Source organism: Cydia splendana, chromosome 12 (assembly GCF_910591565.1).
Source record: "Cydia splendana chromosome 12, ilCydSple1.2, whole genome shotgun sequence".
Classification (NCBI taxonomy): Eukaryota; Metazoa; Arthropoda; class Insecta; order Lepidoptera; family Tortricidae; genus Cydia; species Cydia splendana.
The window spans coordinates 17818272-17841565 of NC_085971.1; the positions used below are offsets into that span (position 1 = coordinate 17818272).

At 37.9% G+C, this 23294-nt stretch overlaps 1 protein-coding gene across 2 annotated transcripts in view; it reads left to right on the forward strand.

The window, feature by feature from the left end:
* Window positions 1-302: 302 nt before the first annotated feature.
* The window catches only part of LOC134795643 (low-density lipoprotein receptor-related protein 2), a 404540-nt gene continuing 381548 nt past the window's right edge, over window positions 303-23294 (forward strand). For both annotated transcript variants that reach the window (XM_063767542.1, XM_063767543.1), the window contains exon 1: window positions 303-525. In XM_063767542.1, coding sequence (XP_063623612.1) covers window positions 453-525 — 73 coding nt within the window. In that variant the 5' untranslated portion in view covers window positions 303-452. The remainder of the gene's footprint in view (window positions 526-23294) is intronic.

Consider the following 23294-nt stretch of genomic DNA (forward strand, 5'->3'; position numbering starts at 1 on the left):
AAACCAAATAAACCAATAGTAAAATTAACATTCTATAGATAGGTAGGTATGCGTACATTTATGTTAATACAGATAGTTCGGATATGTTTTATATTACTCCAACTCTTGTACACAGAAAACCTAAAGAACAATTCCATACATTATCAACATCTAAAAGCAAAATTCCACAGGATTTCCCATCATGTTCGAAGATCACAATCAAAACAAAAACATAACTTAAAACCAACTTAAAATGTCGGGATTTCCCCAAGCGGAGGCTTTGCGGCGCTACACTGGCAACCCCGCCGCGGCCGGCCGGCTAACATCTCCTCAGTCACTCGCCCGCCACCGAAGGGACACCACGCCTGCTGTCCCCACGTTACACGTCACCAAAACTTTCCCAAAACTTTCCACGAAGTTCCAGAAAATTGTGTGTGTTGTGTGCAAAGTGTTGATGTGTTTGTGAAGTGAAGATGCGTGCCAGCGGGTGCTGGCTGGCACTCCTGGCGGTGTGCGTCGTGGCACAAGACACCAGGCACTTATCAGGTAACCGTGTTGACAGTGAAAAGTTTGCAGGTCAATGACTTTGGGGATCTTGGCGCTAGGCCTGGTAACTGGAATTTTGAATTTCGAACGTTCGAAAGTTTGGCGTTCCGTTTTTGAGTTCCGTAATTGTCCTAAGTTCTAAATAGTTACCATAGCACTCGAAACTCGAAAGTAACTTAAAATTTAATGGCGGGGTAGTTTTTTAATAGGTTATGTTATTAACTGTTTCACAGCGTTTCTCTTACATTAAATAACACTGATATTAAAGAGGAAGTTAAGTTACTTAACTGAGAAACTACGTTTTTACTTAAGTTAGAAAGTAGGCGGCTAAGCATAAGCAATCGTTTTTTTTTATCGAAACCAAGTTTAATATTAGGTAGGTATTATTTAATTTTGTTTCAGAAAGACTTCCGTGACTTGCTTAGGTATTCCTTGTAATATCGGGCTAAAAATACGTAAGATCACAGTAACCAAGTACCTAATGTAACCTGACTGCCTGTAAACCTAACTAGCGTAGGTACCTACGTACATACTTATTTTAACATTAAAAAGACCATAACATAATTCTAAAAAAATACCTATTTCAATTCTGATATAGGGTAATTGCGTCAGTTTACCGTCCGGTGTCAGTTTCCGTCCATTTGACGGATTAGCAAATAAGTAATACATTTCATTTATAATTTTGCTACTAGCGAAATATAATTTTTATGTAGATAGATAGTTTAGATATTAAGGATTGCAATAAGTCCAAATTTGTGCAGCAATGAAGGTTTATATTCTTTCGTCAAGTGGACGAAAACTAGAGCCGGACGAAAACTAGCGCAATGACCCTAGGTATGTAAAATCAAAACCAGCATAAAGTGTGAAATGCCTATCTAGGTCTCACGGCTCGTAAAACTACAGTTAAACAGGCTTTAAATATTAACAGTTAGTTTTTATCTCCGCTAAACTTGAACTCAACCGATAAGTTTCTAGGTTAAGGTTTTTAGGTTATTTTTCGTGGACATGATTTTTGCACTTCCAGTGCTTTAGGCAAGCCGGAGCCCATTTTATTTGGGACTTGGGACCATTTCAAAACTTGGTACCTATATTCTTAAATTAAATAAAACTTGACATAAACATCTGCGTAGTAATATATGTCTGATACTAACTTTTGTTGCTAAAAATAATATACCTGTCTGATACTAATTTTCGTTGCTCAAATACCTAATATATGTCTGGTACTTACTAATTTTCGTTGCTAAAAATAATATAGGTATGTCTGGTACTAATTTTCGTTGCTAAAAATAATATACATACCTATGTCTGATACTAATTTTCGTTGCTCAAATACCTAATATGTGTCTGGTACTTACTAATTTTCGTTGCTAAAAATAATATAGGTATGTCTGGTACTAATTTTCGTTGCTACAAAAATAATATACCTATGTCTGATACTAATTTTCGTTGCTCAAATACCTAATATATGTCTGGTACTTACTAATTTTCGTTGCTAAAAATAATATAGGTATGTCTGGTACTAATTTTCGTTGCTAAAAATTGTTATGAGCTTATGAGTACAAAGAAAATAAAAAAAAATCAAAAATCAAAATCAAAAATATACTTTATTCATGTAGGCCTAGACAAGCTCTTATGAATCGTAATTAATCTTAATCTAATTATCAGAGCAATTTATTGATGTTAATATTATTCCATAATAAAATTGGATTATTATACATATCAGATTTAACACTAAGAATTGCACAAAAGGATCGTCAAACATTAAAAAGATTGTATAAAAAAATACTAGTCTAGAATTTCTAGAATAAAATCTAAATGTCAAAAAAAAAGCATAAGTACAAAATAAGTAGATAGTATTACATCGGAATATCCATTTCCTCATCAATAATCAAATATACCTAATAAATAAATAATCATTTCGAATAACAATTAATCCCACGTTGTAATATCATTCATGTAGTCTTGTGTGGTATAATAAGCTTTAGAAATCAAATTAGAGCGAGCAGACATTTTCTAGTTTCTAGCAACGAAAACTACATAGTAGGTACTTACCAGACATATAGTTACCTACATATGGTACTTACTTGAATGTTCATGTCAAATTTCGTGTTATATCGGAATGTATGACTCTGTATCTTTTTTTTTTTTTTTTTTTTTATCATAATTAAATCATTTATTTACATACAATATATATACAGTGGTACTACTACTCTGTATCTTTAGGTATTTAAATAAAAGTAAACAAAATCTATCATCAAATGGCTCCTTAAGCCAGTTGAGGGTAGATGAAAACATTACATGATCAAATAATGTAGGTTAAAGTCAGGTCGTTCAGCGACTGATCCAGGGGGTTTTGTATTTGGTTGGTTAACCAATAAATCGTATAACTGCCCGAAAATATACAAATTATTTGTTTACTTTTATTTAAGTACTTATACCTAAAGATAGGTACAGATTATAGTTATAATATGAGAGCGTCTTCCTGTTTTTTTTGCATTATTAAAGAACTTCGCAGAAGGAAGCTTATGGTTCCAAATCGGGCAATTTTTTGAAGTACCTGAATTATGAGTATTGACCAGACATTAGATAATTCTATTATTTTTAACAATTAAAGAGCCGGATAAAAAACTTCTGTTCTGTGGAGTACTTTCTTTCTAAAACCGGCCGAGCCAGACTCGCGCACGAAGGGTTCCGTACCATTACGCAAAAAACGACAAAAAAATCACGATTGTTGTATGGGAGCCCCACTTAAATATTTTTTTTTTAGTATTTCGTCGGGTGACAAGCAAAAGTGACTAAGTACTATCAAAAAATTAAAGTAACAATGCACTTTATTACACTTGTAACACGGTTTATTGTCCAATAATTTCAATGGTGTTAGTTAGTGACTTTTACTTGTCACCCGACGATTTGTTGTTATAGCGGCAACAGAAATACATCATCTGTGAAAACTTCAATTGTCCTAGCTATCACGGCGGTACATGAGTTACAGCCTGGCTCCAATTTCACCACGGTGACAGGTGCGACAATTGTAAAACATCACTGTTGCTGACGTCACAGGCATCCATGGGCTACGGTTACCGCTCACCATCGGGCGGGCCGTATTCCTGTTTGCCACCATCATTGTTTTATTAAAAAAAACTTTATTATATCGGAAAAAAACAGATATTTCTCTTGCTAAGTTCATGACAATTGTCACAAGAAACACTACAATTGTCACGAAATTCCGACACATAACTCATTACCTGTCAAGAATTACCTACAATTCTTCTAAATCTTGACAATTGTCAGAAACTTCGCAAAAGAAATATCTGTTTTTTTCCGATATAATAAAGTTTTTAAATAATACTATGATGGTGGCAAACAGGAATACGGCCCGCCCGATGGTAAGTGGTAACCGTAGCCCATGGATGCCTGTGACGTCAGCAACAGTGATTTTACAATTGTCGCACCTGTCACCGTGGTGAAATTGGGGCCTGGTAACAGACAGACGGACATCGGAGTCTTAGTAATAGGGTCCGTAACCCGTTTTTACCCTTTGGGTACGGAACCCTAAAAACGATTCGTGTGAGTCTCAAGAAAGATCTGCAAAAAAGTCAGCACTTATTATATGTGAACTGGTATATTATATAACTGGTTTCTCAAGTTGAAACTAGGTATATGTAGAGGTCTAGATCCTCAGATTAATGCCTAGGACATGGCGATCTGCCTTCCACACCAAGATTAAGTACTACAGTACCATTAGACTCTATATCATTGCAACAAGGGCTAGTTTAGCTTGTCTTCGTTGCTGAGTTGAAACAGCCTTACATAAATTACAAAACGAGATCAGGCTACGTTTATACCAAAGACCAGAAATTTAAAATAAATAGACACCGCATCGCAAAAGAAAATCTGCTGTTTCATATAAAACATTGACAATATTGACATATGATTCACCGAAATGTATCAGGCAGCAGCTTTTTAGGGTTCCGTACCTAAAGGGTAAAACGGGACCCTATTACTAAGACTCCACTGTCCGTCTGTCTGTCACCAGGTTGTATCTCATGAACCGTGATAGCTAGACAGTTGAAATTTTCACAGATGATGTATTTCTGTTGCCGCTATAACAACAAATACTAAAAAGTACGGAACCCTTAGTGGGCGGGTCCGAATTGCACTTGTCCGGTTTTTTGTATTACATTTTCGGGGTTGGCACCAGCGTAAAAGTTGTTCAATATGACCTACATATTTACCCCTTAGAGAGTACAAAAAAAATCGACAATAGTCAAAATTGTCCAATTGTGACCACTGGAAAGTTGATCTACCCATTTACAATGATAGACGGTTTGGTGTTGGTGCAACAGGCCCTAAATATTACATTTAAATATATATAATTTAGTACATATTTGTAATATTTTCAATTTACATAGTTCATGCACAATATTATGCAGCATGTAGAAATAAGTTTGCCTGCAATTTAAAGTTTAAATTCCAACTTTTCGAAGTAAGTTTCGAGTTGAACGAGCCAGGGAATTTGAGTTTGAAGTTCCGATTTTATGTATTTAAATTAGATAGGTGTGTGGAGAAAATTATTTAAGTTGCGTCTTGATGCGTTTATACCAAGTTTATGTAGAGAAATTTTGGCAGATATGGTAACTATTCTAGAAAAAAAAAAAACTTATATACCTTGTTCTGTCAATCAAAAGAAAAATGTGGTTACTACGAGTATGTATGGGATGCATACAGACTCTGAGGTATAATATAAGTCTATGTTTTTGAAACTGATACGTTTAGTCATTTGCGGTATCTATTTTCAACATGTCCGCGGTAACTACGCAGTTGGCATTTGTTGGCCTCGTTATATTAAGCCTATTTTCACGATAGATCTAGGCACAGACCAAGCACAGACTATACATACTATCAAATACCTATGTACTCTCACATATATTTAGGGTTGCCAGACATACTATAATATATACTTTATTTGGCCTCCGTATACTTTATAAAATACGAAACACATATAGTATGCTAAAATACTTTATTTTAAACTGAAACTAGAACAAGCAAAAAATGTGAAAGAAATAAAGAAATACTTTATTTTTTCTGCGTATACTTTATTTAAAAGGTTGCCGACCGCTGCTTTAAATTAAACCACCAAATACTATATATCTCAAAAAAAAAAACTGGCAACCCTGCAATGTAAGTATGTAATATCAAAAAGAATAGATAGTATAGAGGGGTCCTGTCATTGTACATTTTGTAGTCACTGTAAATTTACTGCCATCTATCGACACACGACTAAAACTCAAAATGAAAACGTATAAAGTTATCAAAAAATGTACATATATGGATAAATGATTTTATTATTTTTATATCATTTTGATCCATGTTCATTCACTGATATCTATGTGTTAAAATTGTTAAATATGAAACGGTGTCGTCACGCCATCTAGCCGAGGACAGGCTAAAGGTGTGAGCGGCATCTATTCGAGAATGACTTTTACTTGAATTCCGAGGCACGTTTTTTCCTTAGACTTTATTCGTCTTATACGAAGTTACATATGTCTTTGGTAATATCTATTATGTGTACCTACATATACCTAATCCGTTTTCTTACTCCGTTCCGTTATTAGATTATTTTTTAAACAAATCGTATAGGTAATTGCTTTTAAAATTAATAATAAGTACGCTATTTTTTTTTAAGTAAGAAAATATTAAACTTAATATTTTTTTCAAGACTTCGTCTTAATTGTAAAATTAAGTATCAAATATTTTAGAAGTTCATTTACAAAAAGGCTGTGAAAAATGGAATGAACCAAATATATATTCTTAGCTAAAATCTGGGAAAAATAATCACGACACAAATCTGGAAAAACTGTGTCATAAAAAAAAGAAAATATACAAACGAATTGAAATCCTCTTTTTCGAAATAAGAGTGCCATTGCTACTTTAACCCATTCAGCGCTAATCACGACACGTTGTCGTTTTGCCTCTACGAAGCATTCTCGCTACATACCGGGAAACCCATGTTATCGACTACAACGTAGCGCTACGACCGTAGCTCAGCGGTGAATGTGTTAAAGACTAGGTTTTTGTTAATAAATAAAAATAAATAAAATAAAATTTTACAAACAGAAAAAAACAATCACCTCAAATTGTCGTCTTGGAGTAAACAACTGCAAATTACCTTAAAAAAGGACATTTACGTCATATGACTTCCTATGCACTTACACCCTTTTGAGTTTTACGTACACCCCGATTTGTATCGGCTGTCATTTTAAAATGGACTATAAATCAATGACAATATAGTCTAAATCGCTTTGACGCAAGGATACTCAAGCTACTTCGTCTCAACGTTAATTTGAATTGAACTTTAAATGAATAGAAATAAAGTTTAAAATGGATTGATATAACATGACGTCATACCGGAGGTGGGCTAAGGAAAGATTTCAACGCGCGGCCATGCATATCAATTATTTGTGTGACATGGGTGTGTTAATTGTCATTCAGAAGGGGTTGTTGATTAGAACTTGGTTTTTTGATGTTTTAGGACTTTACTGGGGGTGCTTTGAACTTGACGTTGGCTTCAAGTCTGTTTGCAAGACAACTCTTAATAGTAATTAAGAGAATTAATTACAATAAAATCTGACTATAATATGACATTTATCATTATCACATTAAAATCTTGTAAGCTGACGGTTTTTACAAAACCTCCGCACAAAACTGTCCACGAAGCTCTTATGGGATCACTTCGGTCTTGCAAATCGGTTAAATGCGTTTTTTTTAAGTAATTAGATGCAATTTGTATATCAATATTAATCCTTACTAATAAGTTCTTGTAAATTTATTTTCCAAGAAAACATACTTAACTTTACGTTACGTTTTCGGAGTTAGAGTCCAGAGAGAGATGTAAATTAGATACATCAACATTGTGGTTATACACGAAAAATAAGTTTTTGGCACAAAATTTCATTTTTGGTACAAGCTTTTATCGCTGACTGTACTTTTCTTACGACAGACAACTAATACTCATCGAGACAATTCTAAAAATCCCTAACACAATTAGGTTTGCGTTGTTTCATCACAGAGTTCCTATGGCCACCTCCGGTCTCCATCATCAGATCAGCTCGATGACACCATAATATTGCATTGTCATCCGAATTACATATGTATGCAAAATTTCAGCTCAATCGGAAACCGGGAAGTGGATCAAATTTAACTTGCAAGATTTGATTACAGACCGACAGACAGACAGACAACGGTCAGGTGAAACTAAATAAAAGCTTGTAATTACTCGAAGCTTACCTATTTGAACCTAGGTAGCCTAACTCAAATAATGAATAGCCTAGTCTAAATAATTATTAGAATTAGAATGATTCCAACTACCTATGAATCAAACAAAAGTCTGTAATTTGTGGTTTCCCGTTTGTTTCTCTATGATTGCAATGTCACCTGCGTTAAGCGATGCAAAAAAAGTCAAGGATGCACAAAAGATACTTTAGGAAAGACATTATTGTAAGATGTGATGCGTGATGCCATATCACCTATCCACATGCCTAGGTATCTCTCATTCAAATCCATTCAAACTATATTATATTCAAGATACCATCAAGTATCAAGACTGATACAGCCAACTACACACTTTTCTAATGTCACATAAGCTTATTTCAAATAAAAAGACAAAGAGAGACAAGAAACCATGAAAAGAGACAAAAAAGCATAAGTATTGAGCAATTTAAAGTCACTTATGATCGTATAGCGGTTATTATAGGTTCAAGGTTTGCAAACTGGTTATAGTGACCGTAAGGTAGAGAGAGAGGTGCGCGTGCGCAGGTGCGAGGGAGACGGGGCGTGTTTGGGTGTTTTTGTTTGTAGGATTCTTAGAAACGTGTCGGGTGATGATATTGTTGATACTCTGGTATAAACTGTGTAGTTAGGAATAAAACCAGCCAAGTGCGAGTCGGACTCGCGCACGAAGGGTTCCGTACCATTGTGCAAAAAACGGCAAAAAAATCACGTTTGTTGTATGGGAGCCCCAATTAAATATGGTGGCCTTGCGGTAAGAGCGAGGCGGGTTCAAACCCCGGCTCGTACCAATGAGTTTTTCGGAACTTATGTACGAAATATCATTTAATATTTACCAGTCGCTTTTCGGTGAAGGAAAACATCGTGAGGAAGCCGCACTAATCCCAATAAGGCCTCGTTTACCCTCTGGGTTGAAAGGTCAGATGGCAGTCGCTTTTGTAAAAGCTAGTGCCTACGCCAAGTCTCGGGCTTAGTTCTTAAGCGGACCCCACGTTCCCACGAGCCGTGGAAAAAAGACGAAACAACGCGCGGAAGATTGATGGTGGCATCTTTACACCATGTCATTGCAAAGTAGGTAGAGTTAGACCAAGAAAAGTCTGCAGCGATTTTGATAACCCACGCAGTGCAAGTGTTATTTAAACGTTATAATTTCATAGAAGTTTGACGTTTAAAATGACACCTGCACTGCGTGGGCTATAAAAATCGCTGCAGACTTTTCTCGGTCTGACTCTATCTACAGTACAGATGTAGTGCATAATTATTTTCCATTTCTTCTTGCTATTTCAGTCAGTCTCGGTACAAAAAGTACTTAGGTTGACTGAAGTAGCATGACAAATACGAACGTTTCCGAGAAAGTACGAAGGAAAACAATTATGCACTACACATCTGTATCAGATTTTACGGAGTCTTGCGAGTGTCAAATTTAGATCAAATTGTCATCGATTTCAAAGTTCGAACTGTTCAAATCGGCATCCTAGTTTTGAATGAAGACAAGATTAGGGTTATGGTATAAGTTCAAATTCAATTGTGTCAATAATAAGATTTGACACTCCTTTATATAATAAGCCTTATTTATTGCCATCTAAGGTTCAATTTTAATTGCGCCAAACTGAGGTGTAGACAATGTAATAGAGTGACGATGTTAACGTCATTTCTTAATTTAACCTTATGTTTAAAGTTTAAGGTTCAAAATTGATTGCAGAAGCACGAAGTGTAGACAGGAAGTGAGTTATTGTGGCAAACACGTCGAGACGTAGCTTCCGGTCAGTTGTAATTCTAACCGCTTACCGAGCCGTATTTTTATGAAGAGGCGAATGGGTGAATGGAACGAATGATGAATGTAAAGGCCCCAGTACACAATGGGCCATCGCCGGCCACTCCAAGGGACGCAGCCATGCGGTAGAATGAGATAGCAATATCACTTGCTCCCTCTAACGCTACGTCTTACGTAGGCGAACAACGCGCGAACGCGGCGCGGCGCGGCGCGGCGAAATCAATCCTTTGATGCCCATAGAAGTGTCCTACGTAAGCGATCAAGTTGCGAACGCGGTGCGGCGCGATTTGCACGCGAATGTCAGGCGGCGCGGCGGCGGCCGCTTTCGCCGCGCCGCGCCGCGCCGCGTTCGCGCGTTGTTCGCCTACGTAAGACGTAGCGTAACGCATAAATGCGTCCCTTGGAGTGGCCGGCGATGGCCGATTTTGTACTGGGGCCTTAAGAAATGAATGGGATTGGCAACTGTCAAAGATGGCGCCATCATAGCTTTCCCCGGTCTCTGGTTGTGTTCAACACACTTATAAATAGGATTAGGATTCGCCGCGTTCGGTTCAGCGCCATCTAACGACTTATTGAGTAAACTATGGAACTCTGGAAACAAATATTTACTACCGAGTTCTCGATGTACTGGTTGGCTAGGGCGGGCGACGAATAGGAACTGGGCAACTAGGTTTAGGGTGCTTGGTACAGTTCAAATGGGCCACCGTTTAGCCCAGTTAAGAAATGGGATCTCAAACCAGTATTTGGTCTTAGCAAGTTACTTAAAGGCGTCATTCCCGTTACCTTCTTACTTTCTGTTACTCTTCTTTAGCAGGAGTAATATTCCAATTTTACAAATTGTTGACTTTTTGCTATTGTTATGAGACGACTCGCAGTAGTACATTTCGCAGAGCCAAGCGCAAAATGTGTCACTGAAAAGAAAAGATGAAAAGATGAAAGAAGAAAAGAAGACCTATGCATCTTTCGTACTACTGAAGTAGTTCACTCTTTTAGTCACTAGTTCAGTTTAGTTCAGTAGCTCAACAGATCCATCTTTATCAATAGTACTGGTTGCATTTCTCTCATTTGCGGGATGTATTTAAATGAATAATTTGATAGTTAATTTCACTCAATATGAATCACTAAAATAAATGAATTTATGAATCGAAGGTTCAAATCAAACATGTCGTCCTTGTCACCCTCTAAGAGAATGAGCAAGTAAAGTCAATTAAACTGAACTGACTAAACTAGTGAAAGTAGTGAATGAAAGAGTGACATCAAGTGAACAATTTAAAAGGCAGCTAGAATACTGCTTTAGTCCAATAAAAATATTAAAAGCAGTTTATGACTAGAAGCTATTAAATTCCCAATACGTTAGCGTTACCAGTAAACACGTAATTTAACGTCTCGTTTTTTCCCTCGGTGAAAATCTGTTGTGCAAGAGGGATATCCGCGTGTGGGCACGCGAGTCGCGCGCAGCCGCCTATGACGATTACTAACACTTGTTTATTGCTTAGGTCTAGTAGGTATTGATTATTGAAATAGCTTATGTACATTGTGAAATCATTCATAGATTAAATGCTCAGTAAAAGGGGTTTAGCACAAACCACTGCTTCCAGTAACCTTTCTTTTATTACATCGATATACAGGATTCCAAGAAAAGTCTGCAGCGGATTTGATAGCCCACGCAATGCACGTGTTATTTTAAACGTCAAACTTCTATGAAATTATGACGTATAAATAACACTTACACTGCGTGGGCTATCAAATCCGCTGCAGACTTTTCTTGGTCCGACTCTAACCTCGGGCGACGACCTGCCGCCAAATCTGACAGTTCTTTATCTCTACCAAAATGACCGTAGACACAAGAACCAAAAACTATAAAACCATCAGGTGCATACTACATGTGATTATCAGTAGGTATAAGGCCAGTAAGGCCACATACAGGATATTAACTAAATTTGTGATGCTTACAATTGTATTAAAATAAGATGATGAAGTTCTTCTGGTTTTGGTAGATATTAGCAATTCTTAAAATAAAACAGGACAAGTGCGAGTCGGACTCGACCACATAGGGTTCCGTACTTTTTAGTATTTGTTGTTATAGAGGCAACAGAAATACATCATATGTGAAAATTTCAACTGTCTATCACGGTTCATGAGATACAGCCTGCTGACAGACGTATAGTGGAGTCTTAGTAATAGGGTCCCGTTTTTATCCTTTGGGTACGGAACCCTAATCCCGCTTCCGAAGTTATCCCATCTAACAACCACTCTTATTTAATACGCCTATTGCAGCCTGCCTTCCATATCGACCACCGAGACTGGGAGAGGCTCGCAGAACAGCGGACGGAATGCCGCAAACGTGTTGTGGAGGGTGGCAAGTTTTGTGATGAGACCTGTACGGTTACCATCAGTTTGTCACTGACATAAACGCCGTCGAGAACGTAATTTACTTTCTATACATCTCGCTCGCACTCGCATATTAGTGCAAACGGGATGTATAGAAAGTAAATTACGTTCTCGACGGCGTTTATGTCAGTGACAAACTGATGGTAACCGTACTGGTTCGCCGCACTCGCTGACAAGAGACAAAAACGGCGACAAGGTGTCTCAGTACCGGTTTCCGCAAACTCCTCTTGTCAGACCTGTGGTAAACCATGTCGGTCTCGCATCGATCTATTCAGCCACCAAAAACGGTGTTTCTCCGGTTTTACGCCATAAATCGTCTGCAATAGACGGAAAGGCCTATGATGATTGCAGCCGGGAAGTCGTGCCATCCTAACAGCATACGTTTTTGCGACATGTCAAACGTTTTGTAACAAATCTATATCGAATCAGAATCTAATGGCACTCAAATTGGAGTCACGAGTGTCACGACTTGACATTTCGCTACCGTTATACAAGATTACAAGATTGTTACAACTTACAAGCTTAATGTCAACTTGGCTGGTCATTGTGATCCATGTTGGGCAAGTCTTCTGATTTTGGTCCGATTAGGCCGATTTTTATTTATGAGTCTGCGCGGAAAGAGAAAAGTCGTAGAATGTAGTGGATCCCATACATTTCACGACTCTTCTCTTTCCGCACAGACTCTAGTGTCGTTTTTTTCGTCAGATTGCGATACAATTTCGTAAAGAAGATTGAGTTCCCTATTCTGTACAATAGGTATAATTGCAATTTCACAGTATGGTTTTAAAATTTTCCCCTAAGTTACGAAAAGGTATGGAATTATCGTAAGTCGTAACTCAATGATGTTTTGAATGAAAAATTACATAAATTAAAAAGAAATAAACAAGTGCGAGTCGGACTCGTGTTTCTAGGGTTCCGTACCTAAGTCCGACTCACGCTTGACTGCACATTTTTATTAGGTTTTCCTGTCATCTATAGGTAAAGAACGGTTTTGTGTATTTTTTCAAAATTTTAGACCCAGTAGTTTCGGAGATAAAGGGGGGGAAAACATGTCCATCTTTGGGTCACTAATTTACATATGTGTACCAAATTTCAACTTAATTGGTCCAGTAGTTTCCGAGAAGATAGGCTGTGACAGACGGACAGACAGACAGACGCACGAGTGATCCTATAAGGGTTCCGTTTTTTACTTTTGAGGTACGGAACCCTAAAAACGACACAATAAAAAGGGTTCTAACAACTATGTAGAATGAATGACTTACGGCAGCCCAAGATAGAGAGCCCTTTGTGTAGATAATTATGGAAATAGGTATATTTAAGACAATTATGCCAATTTCGCATATTTAACCTAATCGCATAGTACTGATCTACTGATAAGTCAATGACATGCATGTAAAGTTGTATGGACTGCGTATGCATTTGTGTCATAGATAATTGTAGCCTTGCCCGTAGAGGTATGCGATGTCGATAAAGGTAAGGCTGTGGCCATGCGGGCATACACATACACAATGTCAGGTTTATTTATTTTTATCAAGACCATAGCAATAACTTCATGGGTGTTTTACGCTAATCATGTTAGGCTATCAGTAATCAGTGTGTTTATTGCTTTCATAGGTTATACTGGTTATACAGGTTGGTACATTATATTGGTTCAGCTTTGAAACCCTGTAGGGCATTGCAATATAACTTAATTACAATGGCTTAAGCCTTAAGCCTGGTGTAGGGCCTATACCCTCCGAATTCTTCCGAACCGCTCCGAAACCTATTCGCATCGTCTCACTCGCTCACTCGCTCGTCACGATCGGCCGGCTCATTCGAATCATGAGTGGGAAAGAGCGAGCAAGGAACACTGAGATAGATGAGTTACTGAGCGAAATGAGCGAGTTGAATCTGCACTGAGTGGAAGAGTGAGTGAGTTCAGTCAAATGATACAGTTCATTTAAATCAGCGGTCGGCAACCAGCGGCCCGTTGCCTCTCTGGCTATTTAGTATGTAAGATTGACAAATGACAATGTCTGATAAAGTCATAAATATAACAAAGTGCGGCCCGCGTCCACTTCGTTAACTGCTATGTGGCCCTTGGCTGCTAAAAGGTTGCCGACCGCTGGTGTAGGGAAAACATGGCGGGATCGTATCGCGTGATTCGCCATCTTGGTCGCACTTATGTCATCTGATTGATTGACATCTCTCTCTCTACTCACTCGTGAACAATATATCATACAGATCCACTTAGCGAAATGAACGAAATGAGCGAAATGAGTGATACATATTACCGCGAGAGAAAGATATGATCTTTTCAACTCAGTGAAGCGTTTTGCGCATCTCTTCTGACCCCACAACATGAAAACCTGCATTCAGCCAGCACAATACCGCGATTTAACCAGAGTTCGTTGACCTTCACGCATGGATACGCGAATGGAGTTTTGGACATAGTTATACCATTGTCAGTACATAATTTATGATAGTCAATTATGGTGTGTATGCAAATTTAAACTTTAAAACCTCCTACGTAAGTCGCAAATTAGAAATCCTTTACATATGTTATTTTTTTTACTGAACTTATTAGATTATTCTGCTAATGTACGATTCTGGCTTCAATCTTCACAAGTGTATTGCAATTTTAACCTAAAAGCCTGCCGTGTAAGGCTGAAAATATAGTTTTTCTAGATTTACTTATCGGAAAATAGTCAGGATTCCATTGTATTAAATGGTAATTAAAAAATTCTAGGCATGTTAGGTTTCTTCCATGGAATTTTAGTATTAAATTAAGTCTGTAGCAATAAATTTATACCTATTAAAGGAATTCATTGTTGTCTGATGTGTTTATGACATAGTTTGAATATTACACATTGTGTGACGTCTGTTTTATGTAGGTATTGTTTGTTAGGGTTCCGTAGACTAAGGGTAAAAACGGGACCCTATTACCTACTCCGCTGTCCGTCTGTCTGTCTGTCACCAGGCTGTAACTCGAGAACCGTGACAGCTAGACAGTTGAAGTTGAATACTAAAAACAAAATAAAATTAATATTTAGGTGGGGCTCATACAACAAACGTGATTTCTTTGCCGTTTTGACATTGGAAATGTCTTTTCGTTCGCTCCAGTATAGGGTCCGATTTCACGAAAAAGTGCGATCCCCTTATATCTCGGAAAGTTGTGAAGATATGATATTAAAAAATAGGCTCAAAATACGCATAATCACGAGAGCTGTAAGGTGCAAAAATAATTATTCGAGAACGTCAAAAACGAAAAAAGTTATGGTCGAAATAGTGAAAATAAAATTCAATTTTTTCCGAATTTTTGATTTTGGTGCTCGATAATTTGGAAACGAAGAATGATATCAAAAATTTGAGAAAAACGGCTCTGGACAATTTAGTCAGCTACAATTTGAGCCTAAAACAAAGACGATCGGGTTAAGGGTTTGCCCTGTAGCCTAACCTTAAAATAGTCAAAAAGTCAGAACGACATTTTTCACATGACATTTATGACTTCATGTTTCGCAGAGTTCGTTATCGGTGTTTGTTGTGAATTATCGGGATTATGACGGCAGAATAACACTTGCACTGCGTGGGCTATCAAAATCGCTGCAGATGTTCTTGGTCTAACTCTATCTATCCTGTTTGAGACGGGCGTAGATAACGCACTATTCGACAATCTATGCATTCTTGTGGTGGTGGAAATAGAGATAGAGATAGAGGTAGAGGTAGAGGTAGAGGTAGAGGTAGAGGTAGTAGAGGTAGAGGTAGAGGTAGAGGTAGAGGTAGAGGTAGTAGAGGTAGAGGTAGAGGTAGAGGTAGGGGTAGGGGTAGGGGTAGGGGTAGGGGTAGGGGTAGGGGTAGGGGTAGGGTAGGGTAGGGATAGGGGTAGGGGTAGGGGAAGGGGTAGGGGTAGAAATAGAAAAAAAAATTATTCGTGAGCACAAACACAAAATAAAAACTTATACAGAGAAACATAAAAAAGAAAAAGTGCCACGAAATGGTCTCACCTCAGCATGTTGCTGGCGGCTGCTAGCAGATAGCTGATGCTGAACCCTGGCAGTACCTAGTGGAGCTCTGGTTTAATACAACATAAGCACACGCTGTTTTGGTCATCGGACTCGTCTCGATGAGCACTTAGGAGAGTAGTACCCAAGATAGAGCTGATGCTGAACCAAAGGAACTCAGGTTTGTTGCAACATAGGCACACGCTGTTTTGGTCATCCGACTCGTCTTGATGAGCACTTAGGAGAGTTAAGTAGTACCCAAGATAGAGCTGATGCTGAACCCTGGTTGTACCTAGCGGAACTCAGGTTTGGTGCAACATAGGCACGCGCTGTTTTGGACATCCGATTCGTCATGATGATCACATGGTAGAGCATTACCCAAGATAGCTGATGCTGAACCCTGGTAGTACCTATTGGAACTCAGGTTTGGTGCAACATAGACAAACGCTGTTATGGTCATCTCTCGTCGCGTCAAACTGCTGTCAAGAAAATTTCATATCTTGCAGCAAATGGGCCGCTGCCGATCAAGACTCGAGTGACGATAACGGCGATTATTCAAACTTCGATACGCGTGTGGAATTTTTGCAATTTGTTTGTGCACATGCGTTATGTCCAGGATACTTGTGTTAATCTAAGAATAAAATAATTATCATTCAACGTTGTAGTTTTATTTTGTAACGTTTTCCTTATCCAGACTTTCGCGTCGCTCAGCGACAATATTTTTTCGAATTCCGTAGATTCATTTCCAATGTGCTCGATAGTCGTGTGAGGCACGAAATCTGTGAATTTTTTTGCGTTATGATACGGAACCCTTCGTGCGCGAGTTCGACTCGCACTTGGGCGGTTTTTTTTATTACGGCATTGTCAGCTATTATAAATGACTACATTGACAGTTTTAGTAAAGTCGGTCAATAGGGCACCGTTTTGTTGATTCTGTATTTTGATAAATTAATTTTGTATTAAGCAGAAACGTCTGCAAAGACACCACAATGCTTAGAAATAAAGAAATTAATTAATTATTATATTAGTTTTTTATTTATTTATTTCTAAGCGTTGTCTGACGTCTGTATTTTGGTAACTTAAAGCAGACGTTGTTTCTGGCAGAAAATAAAAATAAAAAATAATCATGTTCCGATTGCTTTGATTTTGCGATTGAATAACATTGCTGCCGTGCCGTAAAAATCAGTCATCAGTTAATAGTTATGTAATTACTAATTATGTTTCAGTTAATTAAAAAGAATCTTTATTTATTATTTATTTATTTATTATTATTTTATAGGATCACTCGTGTATCTTCTTTATTATTTCATAGTTTTAAACTTTAATTAGATATAATATTTACAGATGTGTTACTTAGAAAAGTCAGGGCTATTTTAGACAAAATTATTTTTGACGAAAACAAAGTTATTACAGTTTTGTACCTACGGGTTTACTGGAATGAAAAATCGCTGAAAATGACACTGTGACGGGTCGGCAAGGCGTATGTGACACCTCTGGAACTCCGATCTTGGCATAAAAATGGGCACATAACTTATCTAAACCAAGAAACTGGCTATTAATCATATAAGTAAAGCTGTCAGACAGCCGACCGGTTAGAAATTGATTAAAAACGTGGTCTGCTTACTATTCCCTGCATGCGAAGATAATTTTACACTTGAAGTCCCACCGTGTATAACAGCCTTAACAGACATTGGAACTGTTTGAATTTGGACTTTATTGCGCGAGGATACAGTAGGAAATTGAATGCGTTTTACAGAGCTGTAGCCCTAGCGCTTTTACAATATTATACATATAAATTAAATTCGAATTGAAATTTGTATAATAAATATATTGTTTGCTTGACTTGACGACTTTTTCGCTGACACACTAATAAATGAGAGCGTTAACTTCGATTTTATGTATACGTACTAATCATCAATAACATCTATAATGCTTGTAGGTTCGATCAGAATTCACATAAAATGCATTACACCTATACTCTGTATCTTTAGGTATTTAAAAAAGAGTAAACAAAATCTACCCTCAAAGCCATTACATGATCAAATAATGTATGTAGGTTAAAGTCAGGTCATTCTGTGACAGATCCAGGCGGTTTTGTATTTGGTTGGTTAATCAATAAATGTTATAACCTTATAACTACCCGAAAATGTACAAATTAGTTGATTACTTTTATTTAAGTACCGTAAAAGGGGGTGAGTAGGGAGAAAACTGACATTCAAACCTCGATAACATTTTATTTTTACATATGTAAACTGAATGGTATATATAATAAATGTTCTGTACGTTTGTATTTTAGTTTTTTTATGATTTTGGGTGGTTCCATTTCATAACTTTACCGATAAACACAAAATCCCTCCTCACCCCGTAGTATCTCGTAGTTGGGGTGAGATGGGATTTCACATAAAGGTGATTTTAGAACATTGTTGGATCACTATAGCTCCATTTGTAATACGAATACATTATTTAGGTAGCAGTAGCCTTTAAAAACCATCTCCCCCCGGCATCCCTTCTCTCCCCATTCATAACCCAACTCTCCACGCAATCCCTACTCACCCCAGTTTACGGTACCTAAAGATACAGACTATAGTGACTATTTAAGTCAGTTTAAGTGGTAGACAATTGAGGAGTGCGGTGCAAAGCAAAGAAAATTGTTAATCTTTAAATCTATTCTTTTTTATTTGACTTCAATTACAATCTCCGTGATTGCCGATCGTGTCAGCGGAGAGTAATCATGATTGCTTGAATTAAATCACAGTTACGTGCCATTCTTTGTCGACCCCTGACACGCGAGGCTGTGGAGCCAGAGGAGAAACTTGGACAGGCATCGACAACCTTTTTTTATTTGGCATTTAACTTTATTTTGAAACGATTTGAAAAGGAATATTTATTCTACTATATTTTTTGTACATTCAGGCGCCTGGATATTTTTATACCAGTTTTATAGTGCCTGGATAGTTTCTGCATTAAAAGCATTCTTCGGAAATAACTGTACATATTATCTACTGCTGCTGCTGTTTAGTATAAATAAAAAAATACAATACAATACAAATATTCTAACTTAAACTATGGTAGACAACAGGCGGTCTTATCGCTAAAGATCGATCTCTTCTGGACAACCTAGGGTAGTGGAGACAAGGCAAAAAAAATAATACTAATTTAATAATTTGTGACAGGAACCATAATATACAAACATAAGAAATACGTAATTTGCTATATTGTCTTACAACTAGGCAACAATAATTACAAAATGGCCGCCTCAGTCACCTAACCAATTTGCGCTTGTCACGTTTCGGGAATTGCCTTGATTAATTTAACTAAATGGCGAGGTCAGGCCATTCAGTCGTTACCTGGCTACACGTGATCTTAGGTAATCGAAAGGTTGTGATTGTGAAATATTTATTCAGAGAAATAGGTATTGTAAATCTTGATGTGCGTGATAAGCATCCTGACCGAATATTTAGTCATCTTTTTGCATTTATTTCGTGTACGATTTTTTCTACTCTATTTATAGGTACAATACAGTACAAGGGGGTTTTCGGAAAAAATGAATAACCATCAACTTTTGGGTTATTTAGACTCAAAATCACGAGTACTCTACAGACAAAGAAAAAAATTCACAGATTTCGTGCCTCACACGACTATCGAGTACATTGGAAATGAATCTACGGAATTCGAAAAAATATTGTCGCTGAGCGACGAGAAAGTCTGGATAAGGAAAAAGTTACAAAATAAAACTACAACGTTGAATGATAATTATTTTATTCTTAGACTAACACAAGTATCCTGGACATAACGCATGTGAACAAACAAATTGCAAAATTTCCACACGCGTATCGAAGTTTGAATAATTGTCGCCGTGGCGCATAAGTATAGGTACATATTTCATTTTTCGATTAATAATCAGGATATATTAATGTTCAAAGTACAAGAAAATTATTACACGGCAAATCCGTAGTCAACTCGAGAAGTGGTAGCCACATCGCCGTTATCGTCACTCGAGTCTTTTTCTTGACAGCAGTTTGACGCGACGAGAGATGACCATAACAGCGTTTGTCTATGTTGCACCAAACCTGAGTTCCAATAGGTACTACCAGGGTTCAGCATCAGCTATCTTGGGTAATGCTCTACCATGTGATCATCATGACGAATCGGGTGTCCAAAACAGCGCGTGCGTATGTTGCACCAAACCTGAATTCCGCTAGGTACAGCCAGGGTTCAGCATCAGCTCTATCTTGGGTACTACTCTCCTAAGTGCTCATCGAGACGAGTCCGATGACCAAAACAGCGTGTGCTTATGTTGTATTAAACCCGAGCTCCACTAGGTACTGCCAGGGTTCAGCATCAGCTATCTGCTAGCAGCCGCCAGCAACATGCTGAGGTGAGACCATTTCGTGGCACTTTTTCTTTTTTATGTTTCTCTGTATAAGTTTTTATTTTGTGTTTGTGCTCACGAATAAAATTATTTCTATTTCTATCCCTCCCTCTCCCTCTCCCTCTCCCTCTCCCTCTTTACGGCACGGCAGCAATGTTATTAAATCGCAAAATCAAAGCAATTGGAGCATAATTTTTAGGGTTCCGTATCCAAAGGGTAAAAACGGGACCCTATTACTAATCCACTGTCCGTCTGTCCGTTTGTCCGTCCATCTGTCTGTCACCAGGCTGTATCTCATGAACCGTGAGGTATTTCTGTTGCCACTATAACAACAAATACTAAAAAGTACGGAACCCTCGGTGGGCGAGTCCGACTCGCACCGGTTTTTTATTTTTTCTGTTTTTATTGATCGTCAAATGCTTGTTGTTTTTACACCTAATTTGTAAGCCAATAGTTCATAGAATATTCAGGTTCCAAAGTTCCTCAGTCAGTAGGTTATTGGGTTGCCGACCCCTGCCTCGCGGTCACGAACCTGCAACCTCTTACGATTTAATGACCCGTATTATCATTTACTTAAGTTTTCTTTATAATTATCTATGTCGCTACTTCAAACACAATCAAAATAATAAATAATACAGGAATCAAAAAGGAATTTGTCGGTATTTTTGTTTGTTTGATCGTAGATTTATTTATTTATTTACATAACCTTTATCGCACAATAAAAGAAAATACAAATGGCGGACTTAATGTCTTTAGGGGCTTAAGGCATTTTCTACCAGTCAACCATTACGACGGTTCCATATTGTCTGGTTCGCACTGAGCATTTTTTTCTACTTTATCTATACTAGTGGCTCTGTGAGCTGTAGACCTCGCGAGCAGAGCTTTAAATTACATGGTGCTAAGAGCTTTAAATATAGTAAATTAAAAAAAATTATACGAAATTAAAGTGTAAAAAAATAAAAAAAGTTATATCCCAGCATACAAATACTGGGGATCGAACCCAGACTCTCTGATAAGGTGATGAAATTTAGCTACTCATTCTCAAATTAAAATTAGTTAAAATTAAATATCTCAATACCTCCGAAACCAGCGAAATAAATTTTCTGAATTTTTGGCCATTTAATCTATAAACATATCTCAAAAAGAAAAATCTCTTATGATATCGATACGACTATTTGTTTAGGCGCGAGGTATCACGACTCCGCCATTTTTAAAAATTTCCAAAAACTGGATTGACATAAAAATTTTATTTAACCATAGAATCTGGTCACAAAATTTCACGAGAATCGGTTGAGAATTGTGACCTGTAGAGGAGAACATCCGGACGGACATACGAAAGCAAAATGCCCGAGTCAAAACGTAGACCTTCGCTACGCTTCGGTCAACTATCGGCACGATTCGGGAAATGAATTAGAGATTCACTAGATATGAAATAGTAAAGATATGTGACGTTCCACGGAAAAAGGTACCTTATGGCGGCCGCAATAGGAGCGGCGTTAATAATAGCGTAAGCGCCAACCGCCATAAGGTACCTTTTGCCGTGCAACGTCACATATCTTTACTATTTTATAACTAGTGAATCTCCAATTTATTTTCCGAATCGCGCCGTGTGTATAGATTACAATTACATATAAGTATCGAAACAATGGTTACAATGAATGAATTAGCTTTTCATACGCGGTCAAAGATTGCGTCCGCGACTCCGCGCCGCGCGCCGCCGTGCCTGGCACCGGCACCACGTACGTCGACTTGAACTAAACATGGGAATACGTCAGTGTGTACAATAAGGCCCCATTTAGATGATGCGAGAACGCATGCGAGTTTCATTACATTGCGCTTTTTGATCGGTCGGTCGAATTAGACGTCCCAACGTCGTAACCAACAGTCCGCATTGTAACTAAAATCGCATGCGAGTTCGCGCGCCGTCTAAATCAGCCGTAAGTGTCTTAAACAAGGATCTAGAATTACTTTATTGTTAAAAACAAAGAAAGAAATAATTAAACATAATAAAACTTAAAACTTGTCGACTTGGACGTATAACCAACAGTCCGCGATGTAACTAAAATCGCATGCGAGTTCGCGCGCCGTCTAAAGCAGCCCACTGGTACTTCAAAGTTGAAGATCTCATTACCGTTGCACAGTTAATTTCGTTTTCTAAAACTTGCAATGAGTTGACATGACTTACTTCAAATTAGGGCCGGACATACTACGTATCCGGTACGATGAGTGAAGATGATATGGAAAGGAATTTCATACAGCCTTACACACCTAGGCCTGTAAAGTTAACCTTCATACTCGTACTACGCGCCCCGGCTGCCAGTACGCCAGTACATCTACCATCAGTTTTGACATTGACATAAACGCTCACGTCTACGTAACTTACTTTCTATGCATCTCGCTCGTACTTGCATATTAGTGCAAGCGAGATGTAGGCTCGGCAGGATGGTTTACGACACTTTCTCGTAACTCATGAGGCCCTGGTACTTGTGTAGCGCTAAAATCAATTTTTAGACAGCTTTTTTCTCGATTTTGGCGACCGTAGCCTATCGATATTTCATTGCACGTTTGAGAAAAGCACTATACAAATCTCGGACGAGAAACGGGGTTGCCGGCCGCGTATCCCTATCCATCTATATTTTACTTGGCCTGCAACCCTTCGTTTCCCGGCGTCTATAGTAAGGTTAATAAGTATAGATTAGTATTGCTTGTATCTAAATCAGATCGGATCAAAGATTGCGTCCGCGGCCGTGCCAGGCACGGCGCTCGCTGGCCGGCAATGGAGGCATACTCGATAACTCGACGTAAGCATGGGAATGGCTAACATTAGTGACGTTAGTGTTATTGTATTGTATACTGTAGGACTAAAACATAAAATTGATTAAGCTAGATATGAGCATATTTAAATCATATTCAATTGGAATAGAGTCGCTTTGGCATTGTTTCATTCCATTTTCAAACAACGCAA